At 36.2% G+C, this 15,152-nt stretch overlaps 1 protein-coding gene across 2 annotated transcripts in view; it reads right to left on the bottom strand.

Annotated features, from left to right (window-relative positions):
• Positions 1-13,974, bottom strand: part of Gnmt (Glycine N-methyltransferase) — a 52,308-nt gene extending 38,334 nt beyond the window's left edge. The window contains exons 1-2 of one of the 2 annotated variants that reach the window (XM_083111291.1): positions 13,598-13,974; positions 12,133-12,260 (exon numbers count right to left, since the gene is read on the bottom strand). In XM_083111291.1, the coding sequence (XP_082967417.1) occupies positions 12,133-12,260; positions 13,598-13,803 (334 nt within the window). In that variant the 5' untranslated portion in view covers positions 13,804-13,974. The remainder of the gene's footprint in view (positions 1-12,132; positions 12,261-13,597) is intronic. The other variant, XM_083111292.1, reaches the window with a different exon arrangement.
• Between the last annotated feature and the right edge of the window lie 1,178 nt (positions 13,975-15,152).

The raw sequence follows: 15,152 nt of genomic DNA, 5'->3' as shown, positions 1-15,152 counted from the left end.
CACTCAGAAAATGGAAAGTTAACGAAGCTGATTGGAATAAATATTCTAAATTACTTACAATCTTATTTAAAAATACAGATTTAAATAATATTGATAAGAGTACATATGATTATTTTGTAGATTCTGTTAGTATTGTTATGGACAGATCATGTACAAGGGCAAAAGAGGAAGTTGTAAAAAAGTATCCAATAGTACACTGGTGGAATAAAGATTGCCAAAATTTTAAAATACAGAGAATTGAAGCTACTAAAGTTTATAAAACAATACCAAATCAGGAAACTTGGATTAATTATAAGAAAGCAATAGCGCAGGCCAAGAAATGTTATATCAGCGCAAAGAGACAATCGTGGGCAAAGTATTGTGAAGACATAAATAACAAAGAGAGTATCAGTACCGTGTGGGCTAAATTTAAATCAATCCGCAAACCACATACCCCTCGATTAATACCACTCAAAGAAACCTGGAAAGATGAATTTATTATGAAGGTAACACGTAATAATAAACAAGAACCTGCAGATGCCCCTGATGAAATTTTCTCTTTCAGTCCTAAAGATAGACATTCACAAGGATTATATACCAATATCATGATCGATGAAATAAGAGACATAATAATAAGAGCCAAGGACACAACTCCAGGAAAAGATGGAATAACATACTCGATGATTCAAAACTTGCCGGAATGTGGTATAATATATCTTTGTAACATCTACAACTATATAATGAATTCAGGAAATGTACCGCAATCGTGGTACACTCAAATGATTTTACCAATATTGAAACCTGGTAAAAGTCCACATGAAGGAGAATATTATAGACCGATAGCTTTGTCTTCAGTACTGGGGAAAATTTTTGAAAAATTAATTCTAAAGAGAATAAGTTGGCATATAGAGGGACAGGAATTATTTTCAAGGCTTCAAGTTGGATTTAGGAAGGGAATGGGGTGTACAGATGCCTTGGCAATGTTATCATCAAAAATTTATGATACAATGAAAAGGAAAAGTAGTCTTATTGCTGCTTTCTTAGATATTAAAGGGGCATATGATAATGTAAATATAAATAAATTATTAAACATTCTACAAAATCTGAAAATACCTTATATGCATCTAAAAATAATTTGGAATCTATTAAAAAATCGTTGTTTATATTTTTACTTTCACAATAAAGTTGAGGGTCCTAAATGGATAACAAGAGGACTTCCACAGGGAAGCCCTTTAAGTCCTTTACTTTTTAATATATATTTAATGGATGTTCAAAGAATATGTCCTGAGCCATTTGGATTTATACAATATGCAGATGATTTATGTATATATGAGAGTGTCAAGCAAGTAGATAAAGGAGTCACCAACATGGAAGCGAAAATAATAGAGATAAAGAAATTTCTTGAGAATAGGTCTATGAATATATCGTCAGAAAAATCAAAGTTGATTATATTTAGTAAAAAAGGAGCTCCGAAAAATGTGAATCAATATACAAAAAAGTTACACATTCCTATAGAAAATTCAGTGAAATATTTAGGCGTTATATTTGATAGTAAATTAACATGGAAACCTCATGTAAAAATGTTAGTGAAAAAGGCAGAAGTAATTTACAATGTATTTCGTTCTATGGCTACAACAAAATGGGGAAGTCATCCTAGTACCATGATGAATTTTTACAAAAACTATTACAAACCAACAATAGAATACGGGATTATAGTCTTTAATACAATTTCGGAACGTGTATTCCGACCTTCGGAAGTAATGCAGAGGAAAGTTCTACGAAAGTGTCTAGGACTGATGAAGAGTACTCCCAATGTTGCTGTATACATGGAAGCATGCGAATGGAACTTAAGTTATAGGAAAAGAGAAATGTCTATTAAATATCTGTTGAAAACAATGTCAGAAGTTAATCATCCGTTTAATGACATTCTATTCGACTTGGTTGAATTATATGATACAGGCAAAATTAATAACTGCGAAGATATAGGATGGGTGCAATTATATAATGAGTACTATGAGGATCATCAAAAATTATTAAAAGTAAGGAGTAAGCCCATATATACTCTAGATTTTCCTGTTTGTGAATATAGAGATATTTATTTCCCTGAACAATATACAAAATATGATTACATGGAAAGATGGAAAGATTATTACTTTATATATACAGACGGTTCAAAAAGTAGTCAAAATGTAGGATGTGCTGTTTATGATGTACAGAAGAAGGAATCAATTATGATACATTTACCGGAAGATTTTTCCATTTTTACAGCTGAAGCTTATGCAATTTACCAAGCACTAATTTATACATATAAATTGCAAGAAAAAATATATTAATATTAACGGATTCCAAAAGTGTATTATATTCAATTCAGTCCAATTATGATTTATTATTTAAATGCTCCCCATACATTATAAACTGTGTAAAAACTTTACAAAATTTAAGGAGCAGGGGAAAGATAATTCATTTAACCTGGGTTAAAGCACATTGTCAACATTTAGGAAATGATATGGCAGATTTGTATGCAAAACAAGCTAGGGTAATTCAACCTGTACTGGAGCTGAAAACCTGGTACACAGACCTTCTACCGAGGGTGAAGAAAAAGTTGAAGGAAAACTGGACGGAATGGTGCAAAGGTGAATTTCAAAATGCAGGCAGCTTTTATCAGAGGATAGCTAATTTCAATAGAATGAGACCTTGGTTTACAAAAGTTCAAGGTTCACGGAATGTGATAGTATTACTAAATCGTATTAGGTCAGGACATACAACTACTAAAAGTCATTTACAAAAGATCCGGATTCTACAAAACCCAAACTGTACATGTGGCAACAAGGAAGATATACACCATATCCTATTTGAGTGTAATAGATACACACAAGAAAGAGAGACATTCTATAAAACTCTTATAAACTGTGAAATTCCTTTTCCTCAGTGTTTGGAATCTTTGATTTGTGAACCTAACCTTACAGTTGGATATATATTGTTATCTTTTTTTAGAAAATGTGGCTTAACTATTTAATAGAAAAAAAAAGTTCATAGTATCTTTTAATAATAATGTACTAAAAAATGTAAGTTTATGTACAGTACATATGTATATAGATATGGGAAAAACTGCTTAGCGGTAATCCCAAGTAAAATGTAAATAAATAAAAATAAAAGACTCTTCTAATGGAAAGATTAAAAAGTTTAGACTACCTGGAGAGTGTTCATTTTTCTCGGCAGAAGCATATGGAATATATCGTGCATTGATGTACATTAATAATACTCCAGATAAAAGGATACTAATACGCGTATTAACAGATGCTAAAAGTGTTTTGTACAGTGTGCAATCTTCATATAAAAAGTTATATAAGGCATCAGCATTGGTACTGTACATAATAAGATTATATGGTAAGTTAACTACAGAGGGAAGGACAATTCATTTTGCATATATACCAGCACATTCAGGGTTCCATTATAATGAAGTGGCAGATAAAAATGCTAAAGAAGCAAGAATAATGGATCACAGAACGAATATATTATTATCATATGCAGATATGTTACCAAGAGTTAAAAACAAAATTCAACAAGATTGGGAGATATGGGTTAAACAAAAATTTACATATATGGGTCATTCATGTAAAAATGTACTAAATTTAAACAATAAGACTCCGTGGTTTTATACAATTAATATACCCAGAAAGTTTTTAGTTTTAATACTAAGATTGAGATCAGGTCACACACGTTTAAATCACCATTTATATAAAATTAATGTAGTTAATTCACCTATGTGTAAGTGCAATCTAGATCAGGAAGATGCTAATCATGTTATATTTCAATGTCCACTTTATACCACTCAAAGGGAGATCTTTTTCAAGAATTTAATAAAAATAGGAATACCTCTCCCAACTTCTTTAGCCTCTTTAATATCGTCACCAGATGTAACAATTGTATTTATCATTTTTTAGATTTTATCATGATATTAATATAGACATATGAAAATTGTAAATATTCAAAATGTGTAACTTGATATAGTCAACAGATATAACAATTGTATTTATTATCAATTTTAGATTTTGCATGATATTGATGTAGATATATGATGTTTATGAAAACTGTATATATTGAAAATTTGTAATTTGATGTAACAGTATCACGTTACATGCATGACTTATGTTAAGGGTACTTGGTGTAGAGCTGGTATACGGCTAAAACCAATAAAGTATGAATGAATTGTGATTTGAAATATAGTTGTCATTTGTGTTTAGTATACTGTGACAATTCATCATGGTTAAATACACGCTTCAAAAACGTTTGGTTATTATCCAAAAAATATGAAAATAGACGTTACATTGAACTTGAAACGGATCATAATTTTAGGCAAAAAAAATATCTTCTCAGATGAAGCTCATTTCTGGTTAAGTGGATCTGTTAACAAACAAAATTGTCGTTTTTGGTGTGAAAACAACCCACAAGATATTGATTCATTCAGCCCTTGCATCCGTAAAAGGTCACTGTATGGTGTGGTTTATGGCATGGTGGCATCATCGGACCATTTTTTTCTTTTCAAAACGAGGTAGGAGATGCAGTTACAGTGACTGGTGAGCGGTATCGATTGACGTTAACAGATTTCTTGTACCAAATTTAGATGAAATTGATTTGGAGGACATGTGATTCCAACAAGACGGTGTTAGCAACAGGACGTTAGCCATTGTCCCAACCAATGTATTTTCCTTTTCTTGATCTTTTCCAGCGTTGCTCTTCTTTCACCAACTCTTTCCAACGCGGTTTCATTCCTTACTTGGTCTGTCCATTTCACAAGCTCCATTCTTCGCCGTAGCCACATTTCTAAAGCTTCTAGTCGCTTCTCCCCACTTCTTCGTAGAGTCCAGGTTTCTGCACCGTACAACGCTATACTCCACACAAAAACACTTCTTTAGTAGCTTTCTTAATTGTTTGTCCAAAGGTCCAGAACAGACTTATGTTATGACAGGTTCATTTGCCGCTGCAATTCTCAATTTCACTTCCTGACTGCAGTTCCGGCCCGTGCCCATGGAAGGGCCCATGAAGGCCGTGGCCTCCCCCTCGAGTTATGACAAATTTTAATGTGAACCCATAAAAACATACGAAAATAACATAGACATTTTTTTAAAAATTTTCCAAGAATTTCTATTTCGTCCTTGCATAAATGAATGAATTTGTTGTGGAGAGAGGCAGGCTCCAGAAGAGTGAAAGGATTGGCTCTGTGGGAGGGTCTTCCCCGGGCAAGTTCGTGCTGTCGGCTGCAGTTCCACGATACCTGCCAATGCAGTGTGCAATAATTAGTAATTTTAGTTTTATACCCATGGATGTAAGGCTAACGAACGTCCTGATTTTATCGGGACAGTCAATTCTTTTTTATCCCTGTCCCGACTTTTTTCGAACTGCAGCTGTGATGCAAAAATGTCTCGTTTTTTTATTGTTTTTTTTTAAAAAAACTCACATTTAGACATGTTCTTTGCTAACACGTTTCATTTAATTTATATATATATATATATATATATTAATTTTCTAAACATGGAATGTTCAGTGCTCCCGGAATAAGAAAATAAAGGAATTTTGAAAGCATTGTTACTCTGCAGAACACGGTACTATTCTCTAACACTGCTGAGAATTGAATGTAAACAATAAGCACCAAGCTATACGCCGTGTGACAGCCTTTGTCTGTTACCGACTGTGTTGCTAATCGTCGTGTCAAGGTGTGTGTGTTGGGGGGGATTTTTCCGTTACTTTGGACCATAATATTGCAACTACAATAATTATACGTTTAGCTATAGCTGCAATACTACCGTAGCATTGGTGGTCACATCAAATACTCCAACAGCATTTCACCGGACGCCGTGGCGGAATGATTATGACAGCACGGTACAACACTAGAGGTCGCGGGTTCGAATACCGGCCTGAGCATGGGTGTTCTTTGTGAGTGTCCCTTTCATCAATTTCATCATATCATCATCACCCATCCTCATCGTCGCGATTAGCCAGTAGTGGTAGAAAATCGACGTAAAATAACCTAATTCAACCAATCCAACAGCATTTCGGATCTTCTCTTTGTTCCACATCTGCCTTCCCTCCACCCCCCCCCGCCACGAAAAAATCTGGATACGGGCCTGGTGCAGCTCATGCAAATGCTAATGGTACATCCCGGGTTGCTCGAACAGAATTAAACGACGAAGTGGTCCAACATACGTCAAACACAGTGTCCAGTTTTAGTATTCCATGGAAAAGTACTTGTGAAACATCATAGATTTGAGAAAATACCGAATACATGGCATCTAAAAGAGACTAGATATGGTACACAACCCAGCTGCCATAAATTGAGTAACGAAATTTTTCTGTAGCTATGGAGCTGTGCACTTCATTGAACTGAACTGGTACAATATAAGTATGATACATGCAATAGTATAGTTTACATATCCAGTGGGTTGGGAATAATAACCCTGATTGAGAAGGAGTCATTCATAACCAGAAATTCGATGGTTCAAGACAGAGGGCGCCCTCTTCAAATCAGTGGCGTATGCTGGTTCTAACGAGTGGGTAATCTCCGACCCTTGATCCTCAAACTCCAAAAGTTTCCGTGCAATTTATGTCAGGATCCATATTGGATTTAGGAATATTGTGTCGGAATGTTTGTCTTATTGCTACGACCACAATCAATTAATTCTCGTTATTGCAGTTTAATATACGTGTAGAATTTCAAATAATAAAACAAGACAGTATTATAAAACTATAAAAAAACAACCTGTGAAATATAAAATGAAAAACGTGCACTAGTGAAATAAAAACCCGCAATATTAATTTAAGTGCAAAATTCAACTTACCCCAGGACCCGATTACTTGTGCCGTACCACATCCAAAGCACGCTGTTTGTCCAGTTGCACGTCAATACGTGTCTGTGCCAAAGAGTGCAGCTTAACAAAGGAAATTATGTGACTTTTGGATTTTTCATGTTTGGCACAAGCGTTGCAAAGATTACAGTATCCGCCACGCGTTCATACATTCTTTTCAGCCCCGAAAAGTAAGCACGGCCACCAAAAAAGCAAAGCTTATTAACACTTATACTTCCTGTCAACCATGGTGTTTTGTCATAATTTGCTTGCGATATGCCTCACATATTCCTGATTTTTGTCTTTGTGTGTAGAAACAAGTTCAGGCTATGACACTGGCCTACCTGTATTAACAATTTGCAACTTCTCCTGAAAAGATCTTGTTCCAAAAGTTTACACCAGCAAATCTTGTATCACATCCATTACCCTTTAACACAGCACTATCACGACAAACACTTTCACCTAAATAAATAATAAACACGAAGCACAGCACGAAGCCAACGACTACACGCATTCGGTTTCACGCGCCAAACTTCTGCTGTTGTGTTCCTGGCTCAGAATGAAATTCCCTATGAATGATAAAAAAAAAAATCCCTTTCCGAGCTCGAAATGACAGGTTTTAAAAGTTCGAATCATTGCAGGTCAGAGCCAGAATTTTATTTCGGGATGGGGATCATCCCTTATTAGCAGCCGCCACATAAAGTTGAAACAGTGGGGTTAGAAGTCCTGAAGATGAATCTCAGATTATTACAACGTATTATGCAAGGTGTTTAATCCTGCTAATGAAGTAAAATTAATTACCACTATACCCTTTTTGAATTAGATATTTGTAGGATTTCGGGAAGTGGCGTTTCAGCCCCCCGAGTCCTCCACCTGGCTACGTGCCTGATGTGTTTTTTTTTCGTTTTATGTTTAATTCGTTCATCTTCATCACTATTAATCTAAAGAGGCGGAATATAGCAATTTAAATTAACTAATATATATATATATATATATATATATATATATATATAATTTATTTTTGATATCTTTCCCTTTAAAAAATATTCAGTTCCGTGAAAGAAGTATTCTCGCTGCTTTTGAAGATTAGAGAGGAGAAACAATCACTATTTTTGTAAATACAAGGATGGGGGGAGTCAGCATATAGGTGCTTTAATTGCTTAAGCTTTGAATTTTAATTTAGTTTGCTTCATCTTCAATATTTAAGCTTTTTCCTTTTGATAAATTTATGTTCAAGTAACAGAAATCAGCAAGACAGAAGCAAATGTAAAGTGAAAATTAGCGTAGAATTGGTTTGCCCATGTTATTCAATTTTCCTGTTCTTCGCACTCTACCGGGTAGGTTTTGCCTAGTTGAGCGGAGGGAACGGAAAGGCTCTGAAGGTTGAGAGTGCGACCGGTGGACTCTCACAAGAAGGAGCTTACCCTGGCCACGGAATCACCGCGCCTGAGAAGCAGTGTTTCCTCTCCCTCTTTCTCTCTCCTCCCTCCTCGCCAAGGGTTGTAAGGGAAGAGGGAGGAATGACGTGAGAGTGAGATTCCCTGAAGTCATTCCACCGGCCGGAGAAAGGTTCCCGGACATTCAGCGGCAAACAGTTGGAAGCATTCGCGCGCTGGAAGCAAGGAAATGTATGCATCGAAATTGGTTTAGAAGAATATTGCGAAGAAATGTGTATATATATACATATATATATATATATATTTATTTATTTTTTAAAAAAAGAAATACAGCCGGGTCATCTGCGATTACCTAGATGACCCAGAGTATACGCCGCTGCTTCAAATCACACACTACATTAAAAAGAATAGATCAATGTTCGTTCGCTAATATCACATGACAAACTTCTGATTTTCTGATCGATCACATTCGAAATGAGCTCCCAGAACGAGGTCTAGAATTTTATGTTTCGGAATTGTTAACTGTTTAAAAAAAAACTATAAATTCTGAAAAGAAAGAAATATAATTAATTTGTGTAAAATTTCAATTTAAAAACATGAAATCCGTGTGTGATATTCTCAAATGGAATTACCCATGACCCCACATTATACACACATACATATCCCAAATGAAAAACGTTCCTGTACCACCACTGAACGCGTCTATGCATTATCCAATTTCACAAATTCAACCCACGCCCCGAAAAATCCTGCATACGCCAGTGTTGATTTCCTCTACAAGCTTTGTTGTACGGTGACATCCTGTGTGTGTGTGTGTGTGTGTGTGTGTGATTGTGTGTGATGGATTGCGTGTGTGTGTGTGTGTCTGTGTGTTGTGTGTGTGTTTGCCGTCGTGTGATAAAAAAAAGAATCTACGTTCCTTATCAGCGATATCACTGTGTTTGTTTTAACCTTTTAACTTCCTTGACCTGTGTCGTGTTGAACATTGCAAAAGATAACACACAACGCAGGAAAACTGTCGCAAGCTCAAATTAAATTGAACGTCAACCATATTAGTGTCACTGTGTGCCTAGAAACAATTTTTGTTTCATGCGGATTACTTTTATTACTAATAGCCGATTACTTCTTTTAACTTGTGACATCATCCTCCCAGATGTTCGATCTATGATGACCCTGAATCTATTGAGACACGAACTCCAGCGAACATCCTAGAGCGTTGGCGTTTAGCCGACAGGACGATTGCACTCTAGATTATTAGGACTACAGTTGGACCAATTTCACGTTTTGCTCTGATGGCGTAATTGTGGTATGAAGTAAATTTATCCTCGTAACTCGATACAGAAAGCTGTGTGGCAATGTTACATTATGAAGGTATAAAAAATGTCACAGAATCGTACACATGAAATCTGTGGGAGAACGTAGTGGTTCAGATCCCACTATAAACTGTAGGTGCAGTCCGATTAGCCTATCTGTGCATAAAGTGGACTTAAATGAAACTCTGTGTTTCTAAATCCAACTTCCTTGGAGTTTCTTGATTCCGGTAGACTGAAAATACTACTAATTTCCAAATGGAAACGTAATATCTATACCTAGAACTACTACTGTATGCAAGATTTTTTTGTCGAAGAGGGCTATTTGTAAATGTGCGTTCTAATGGTGGGGGCAGATACATAACAAAATATTTCGTAATGATCATGTTCTTCAAAAACAAAAAATTGTATTCAGGAGTCATTTTAAAGGGGGGGGGGGGTTGCGTTTACCACTAATTAGGTTTGAATTTCTATTTTCTCAGAATTTCGGGAGGGGATGTAGCCCTGTAGCCCCATCAGCTCCCCCTTGCCTATGCCAGTGAAAGAACAGTCCAGAAAACAATAGCTTCAGAAATGACCAATTTTATATTTATTTCGGAGTATTACTTTCTCTATGCATTTTACTTTTTACATGCATTTTTGTCTTCTAATCTATGTCTAATCTGCAATAGACTAAATGCTCTGTTAGTTCTCACAAAACCATTGCTAAAATGTAATTATCAGTATTATATTTAATATTAATAATGATAAAAAAATCAAAGGAGTGTTACATGTGGTATTCTACTTACAGATGTGTTTCATGTATTCAGGTGTTTATATGTGCATATTGCAACACTGTCGTTTCACATTCCGTTGATACGCTATTTTATCAGCATTAAGTAATTGTGCCATTGATTGTACGGGTTCATTGCACATTTCACAATCTCTGTCGTTCATAGACAATTCTAGAGCGGTAAATTTGAAGGAAATAATTTAATGGCGATGGCAAGGTGCCACTGCTAAGCCCTACTAAAGTAGGCCACCTTACTGGACGAGTAATATGAATTTTCGACTCACGATTTCGCTTTCAAAATCAGTAGGTTTGAGCCCGGCCAAAAATTTTCGGATCGGGATACCCTGTTCCGAAAATATCCGGATATGATAGTTATTCGGAACACAAGATCGGGTACCTGGAACCGGCATATTTCAGGATTTTGGTCTCGCTATTCCTGTAGGAACTACATTAAATTGATTGATTGATTTTGTTATTTTACATCTCTTTTCTACCACTTTTGACTAATCGCAACGATGGGAGAGGTGATAATATGATGAAATTGACACTTACAAAGACACTTACAAAGAACATCCATGCCCAGGCCGGGATACGAAACCATGCTTGCGTCATAGTGCACTATGCTAACCACTCGGGCACTTATTTCGGCCTGTATGGACTGTAGTACCAAAAAGAGCATAAAGTTCCATTGTGTTTGTTCTTTGATGCATTCTTTAACCTCAAGAGGAAAGAAAAGAGACTTTAAATTACCAAAATACAATGTAGATAAAGATGAAATGAGGCTGCAAAAAACTATAAATTTTAACATTAAAATATTGCATTTTATTAATCATAGGTTATACGAAACACGCTCCAAAATGAGTATAATAATCCTGGGAAGATCTATTGTAAGGACAATGGGGGATTTCCCCTCTCAAACTGGGGTATAACAGTGTACAATATTGTTGACAATCAATGTGTTTTACATGGATATTCTTGCCAAAAAATGAAAATTGGAGAGCTAACGGTGGACTCACATGTGAATAGAATGAGAGATAGAAGAAGAAAGAGTGAATGTAGCAGTGTATCAACCTTTTGTTATTGTTGACATATATAACACTCTCATAATACAAATGTTACCTTATGTTGGAAACTATTTACGTTCGATATACAATAGAATAGAATAGTTTCTTTTATTTTCTATGAGTAAATCTATTGAATTAATACTTCAACATTTATTATAATTAATATTCATTAAAGTGAGAGAAATAGATATGCTCTGGCTGTTAAAAGTTCTAGTACGAAAGGAGAGAAATTAGTTTTGTATGACCACTTTTAGCTTGACCAAGTTAAGAAAAACCCTTTGTCGCTTTCGGCAAATTTTCAACAGAGGGGAGCGTGGGGACGCAATCATCTGATTGCTAATACTCTTTCCCCTGTGTTGCCAAAATGTTCGGCGTTGTTCAACAAATCGTCGTCACAATTATTCAGTGTCGAGTGTATGTATTCAATGAAGGATGAAACAGAGAGGTGCGAAAGCAGACTTGTGATATTTAACGTTGTTTATTCTTTTGACAACGAATCAAGGGAGGAAAGTTGTAAATATGGCAAGACGGAAGCAATCTGGCAGAAGCAAAGGGGGGCGAGAGGAGACAACCTATGAATGTCCACTATAGTTCAAGAGTTTGCTGGGCTTTTCTCATCTTGGTCGAGTTGTACAACGCTCTCTTGCGCGTGGTGGTACAAGAGTAAATAAAAAAATAATACCTAAGTATTTCTGGGTGGCAATGACTTTCATAGTTTCATTTTGAATGTAATTTTGTTAGTTGAGTAAAAATGGTAAACCCACTTACCCCATTTATCAAATGCTTCTTCCTTTCTCCTATTCCATCGTGTTTTCAGGGCGTACTTGAGCATTTTGTCTGAAGCATCCACAGACGTTACATTAAAACCTTCTTCTACCAGCATAATAGAGTCTATTCTGAAAAAGTATAGAAATCGGTGCTACCAAAATTAGAACTGAATTTATCAAGATGTATTTAAGTATATACTGATATTAAAGTAATAAAGTATTCTGAGAATATTCTTTCATTTTAGTCCAACATATAAAACTAATGGATTTATGCTTCTGAAAGTTGAAGCAGAAACTTTTCTAACTGGTTTTCGCTCCAAGATGAAATCGGATGTTACCAAATAACGGTTACTGTCAGTGACATAGTCATGGTCGGGCTATAAGCCCTTCTTTGACGTATTTTTTTTAAAAAATCTAAATTGAAATTCTTTAAATACATAACAAGATGGCAAACTCGTAAGAACAAGATCCCATCACCTGCTCCCTTCTTTAGAAGGTATTCCAGCGTGTATAATTCCTGAGCATATCACATGTTTCTGATTTCAAGAGAATCTTCGATAATCATTATTGATAGATTATCATCATTCATCTTACTTTTTGCCGTCCACAGAGATAATATATATACATACATATATACAGCTATACGTTTTACCGGCACATTTTTATGTGTGGTTATGTATGAACATACGTACAACAATGTATTGAGTAGTTCTTATGATTAACACAAGAATAAAACAACTTGAAGAGTACCGAAATCTTTCTTCCCAGAAAAAAAGCACTGTATAAAAGTACTATATTAAATTATAGGATAAGCAATAAAAAGTAAAAGGGACTCTGTCGAGAAACAAACCTTCCAAGCGATTTTACATTAGATAATGCGTGGTTAGCCTATCGAATCCCATCGCCGCTGTTATCTGTAAATCTAGACCAGAATCCACTACTTTACTTTTCAGGTGGCTCCCCAAATGTCCCCATAATGCATGATCAACATTGGATCTTTGAGTTTGCTATTCAAGATCGAACCCACGACTATTGTGAAAAATCTAGATTGTTCTACATGTTGTATCTTATTTAACTGAACTGATTGTTCTCGCATTTCTAGAATGATAACTATAGAATTTCCAAGCAATTTTCGACATTTATAATGCAGAAAACTTCGAGAATTAACATATCCGACTTCGGGATCCGGAAAATCATGCCGATTTCGGTACTGATATTTCTAAATCCCGCACACCTCTAGTGCTACCAAATCGGCTACTTGAGAGACCCATTAGAAATTAACGATAAGTAAAAAAAGAACACAAATAGTCTTATGTGAAGAACTGCACTGATTTACCAGAATCTTTTTGATAAACAATGATCATGCTGTGGTTAGAATTTTTTAAGTTAAGCTGTGCCTGCTCTTCAAATTATGTATAAAAAAAGATAAAAAATCACATTTAAAGCAAGATAATAACACCACTTACCCAGTTCCGCATGCAACGTCAAGGATATTCTTGCAATTATTCTTTCGTAGAAGCCCAACTATGAAGCGCTTGTAGTGTTCAGTCCTTGAATTCTTGTCTCCAATGTACACTTCCCACACTTTGGCCGCCTTCCCATCAGCATATTGGTCTCTCAAGCCTTCCGAGGCGATGCCAAGAGAGCGTGTTCGATAGACGCTGTCAACCATTTCAACTTGCTGTTCCTTCGCCGGAAAAGAAAGGACAACGTTAAAATGTGGTTCTTAAGGACTCCGTAAAAACTGCAGTAAAAAGTTCCGACTGCACTGCACAAAATAATTCAGGATGTAGCAAGCTTTTCAACCACGACTCTACTGCAACGATGCGCTTTCTGTTTCTGAGTATTTATGTGGGTAAGTAATCTGTTGGCGCACTGTCATTTTCATTTAAATAGAAACATAGTTCAAAGTGATAGCTCATTGCGTTATCATAACTACGTCAGCTCCTTCTGTAGATGTCACAATATCTACGGAGAATGAACTGCACGCGCGAATCATAGCGGCGATGATAAAGGTCCGACGACAGCTTACTTATATAGGGATTATACAAAGATCGAGGAGACCTCTGTAAAATCGAGACGAGACCGAGACTAAATGTCCGATCCTCGGTCTTACTCGAGGCTTTAGCATGAAATTTGAAAATTTTACTTTACAAAACGACTTCTGCAGACAAGCCAGACCCATTTCCCAGTTATTTATAGATAAGTTATCTATTTAATTTATATTAATTTCCAAGTCATTCCATTAGTGCCTCTTAGTGGCTGCCTATTCATGATGAATGTGGGGATATTAAACCACCGTTTTTGTTTATATATATGATAAAAGGAAGGAGGGCCACAAGGGCTAAATAAAAAGTGAAAGAGGAGAGAGGAAACACTCACCGGAAAAAGAAAAAATTCAAATTTTCGTGATGGTATGTCACATCTTCAGGAGTAGAGAGACGTTGTAGAACTAAGTGACTAGAGGGAAGAGTAAGCATGACCTGCAGTGTTGCCAGGTTCCGAAGGAAAAAAAAGTGTTGACAGTACCACAAAAAATATATATATATATATATATATATATATATATATATATATGGTTCTTTCGCCTGACTTGTCAAAAACTGTGAGTGGTGGGGGGGGGGGTTGGTGGGAAAAGGTGGTGGTTAGGGTGAGGATAGGAGATGAGGGGCGTTACTGGGTGGCCTTGTTCAGGCCTGGAGGTGTGGTTGCATTCATGGTCGATATGTAGGCCCTCTCCCATCTTCTACGTATTGAGGTGTTGGTGGATTGGGGCAAGGAGTGGACGATCGCTACCTGGAAGCAGTCATTAAAAGGAATATTGTGGTGATTGGTGTGAATGGCAGCAGCAAAGTCCAGGTTTTGGGTAGTGGAGCGGTGGTTGTTGATGCGGAGGTTCAGGGCTGTGGATGTTTCCCCCAGGTAGAAGCTCCCACAGATGTTGCACGTGAGGATATAAATTAGGTTAGAGCTGTTGCAGGTTCCTTTGGGGTAGAGGGTGAATTTGCCGGTGGCAGTGTG

Source organism: Lepisma saccharinum, chromosome 25 (assembly GCF_977018435.1).
Source record: "Lepisma saccharinum chromosome 25, izLepSacc3.1, whole genome shotgun sequence".
In the NCBI taxonomy this organism is placed as follows: Eukaryota; Metazoa; Arthropoda; class Insecta; order Zygentoma; family Lepismatidae; genus Lepisma; species Lepisma saccharinum.
This window is presented reverse-complemented; position numbering and strand designations above follow the sequence as displayed.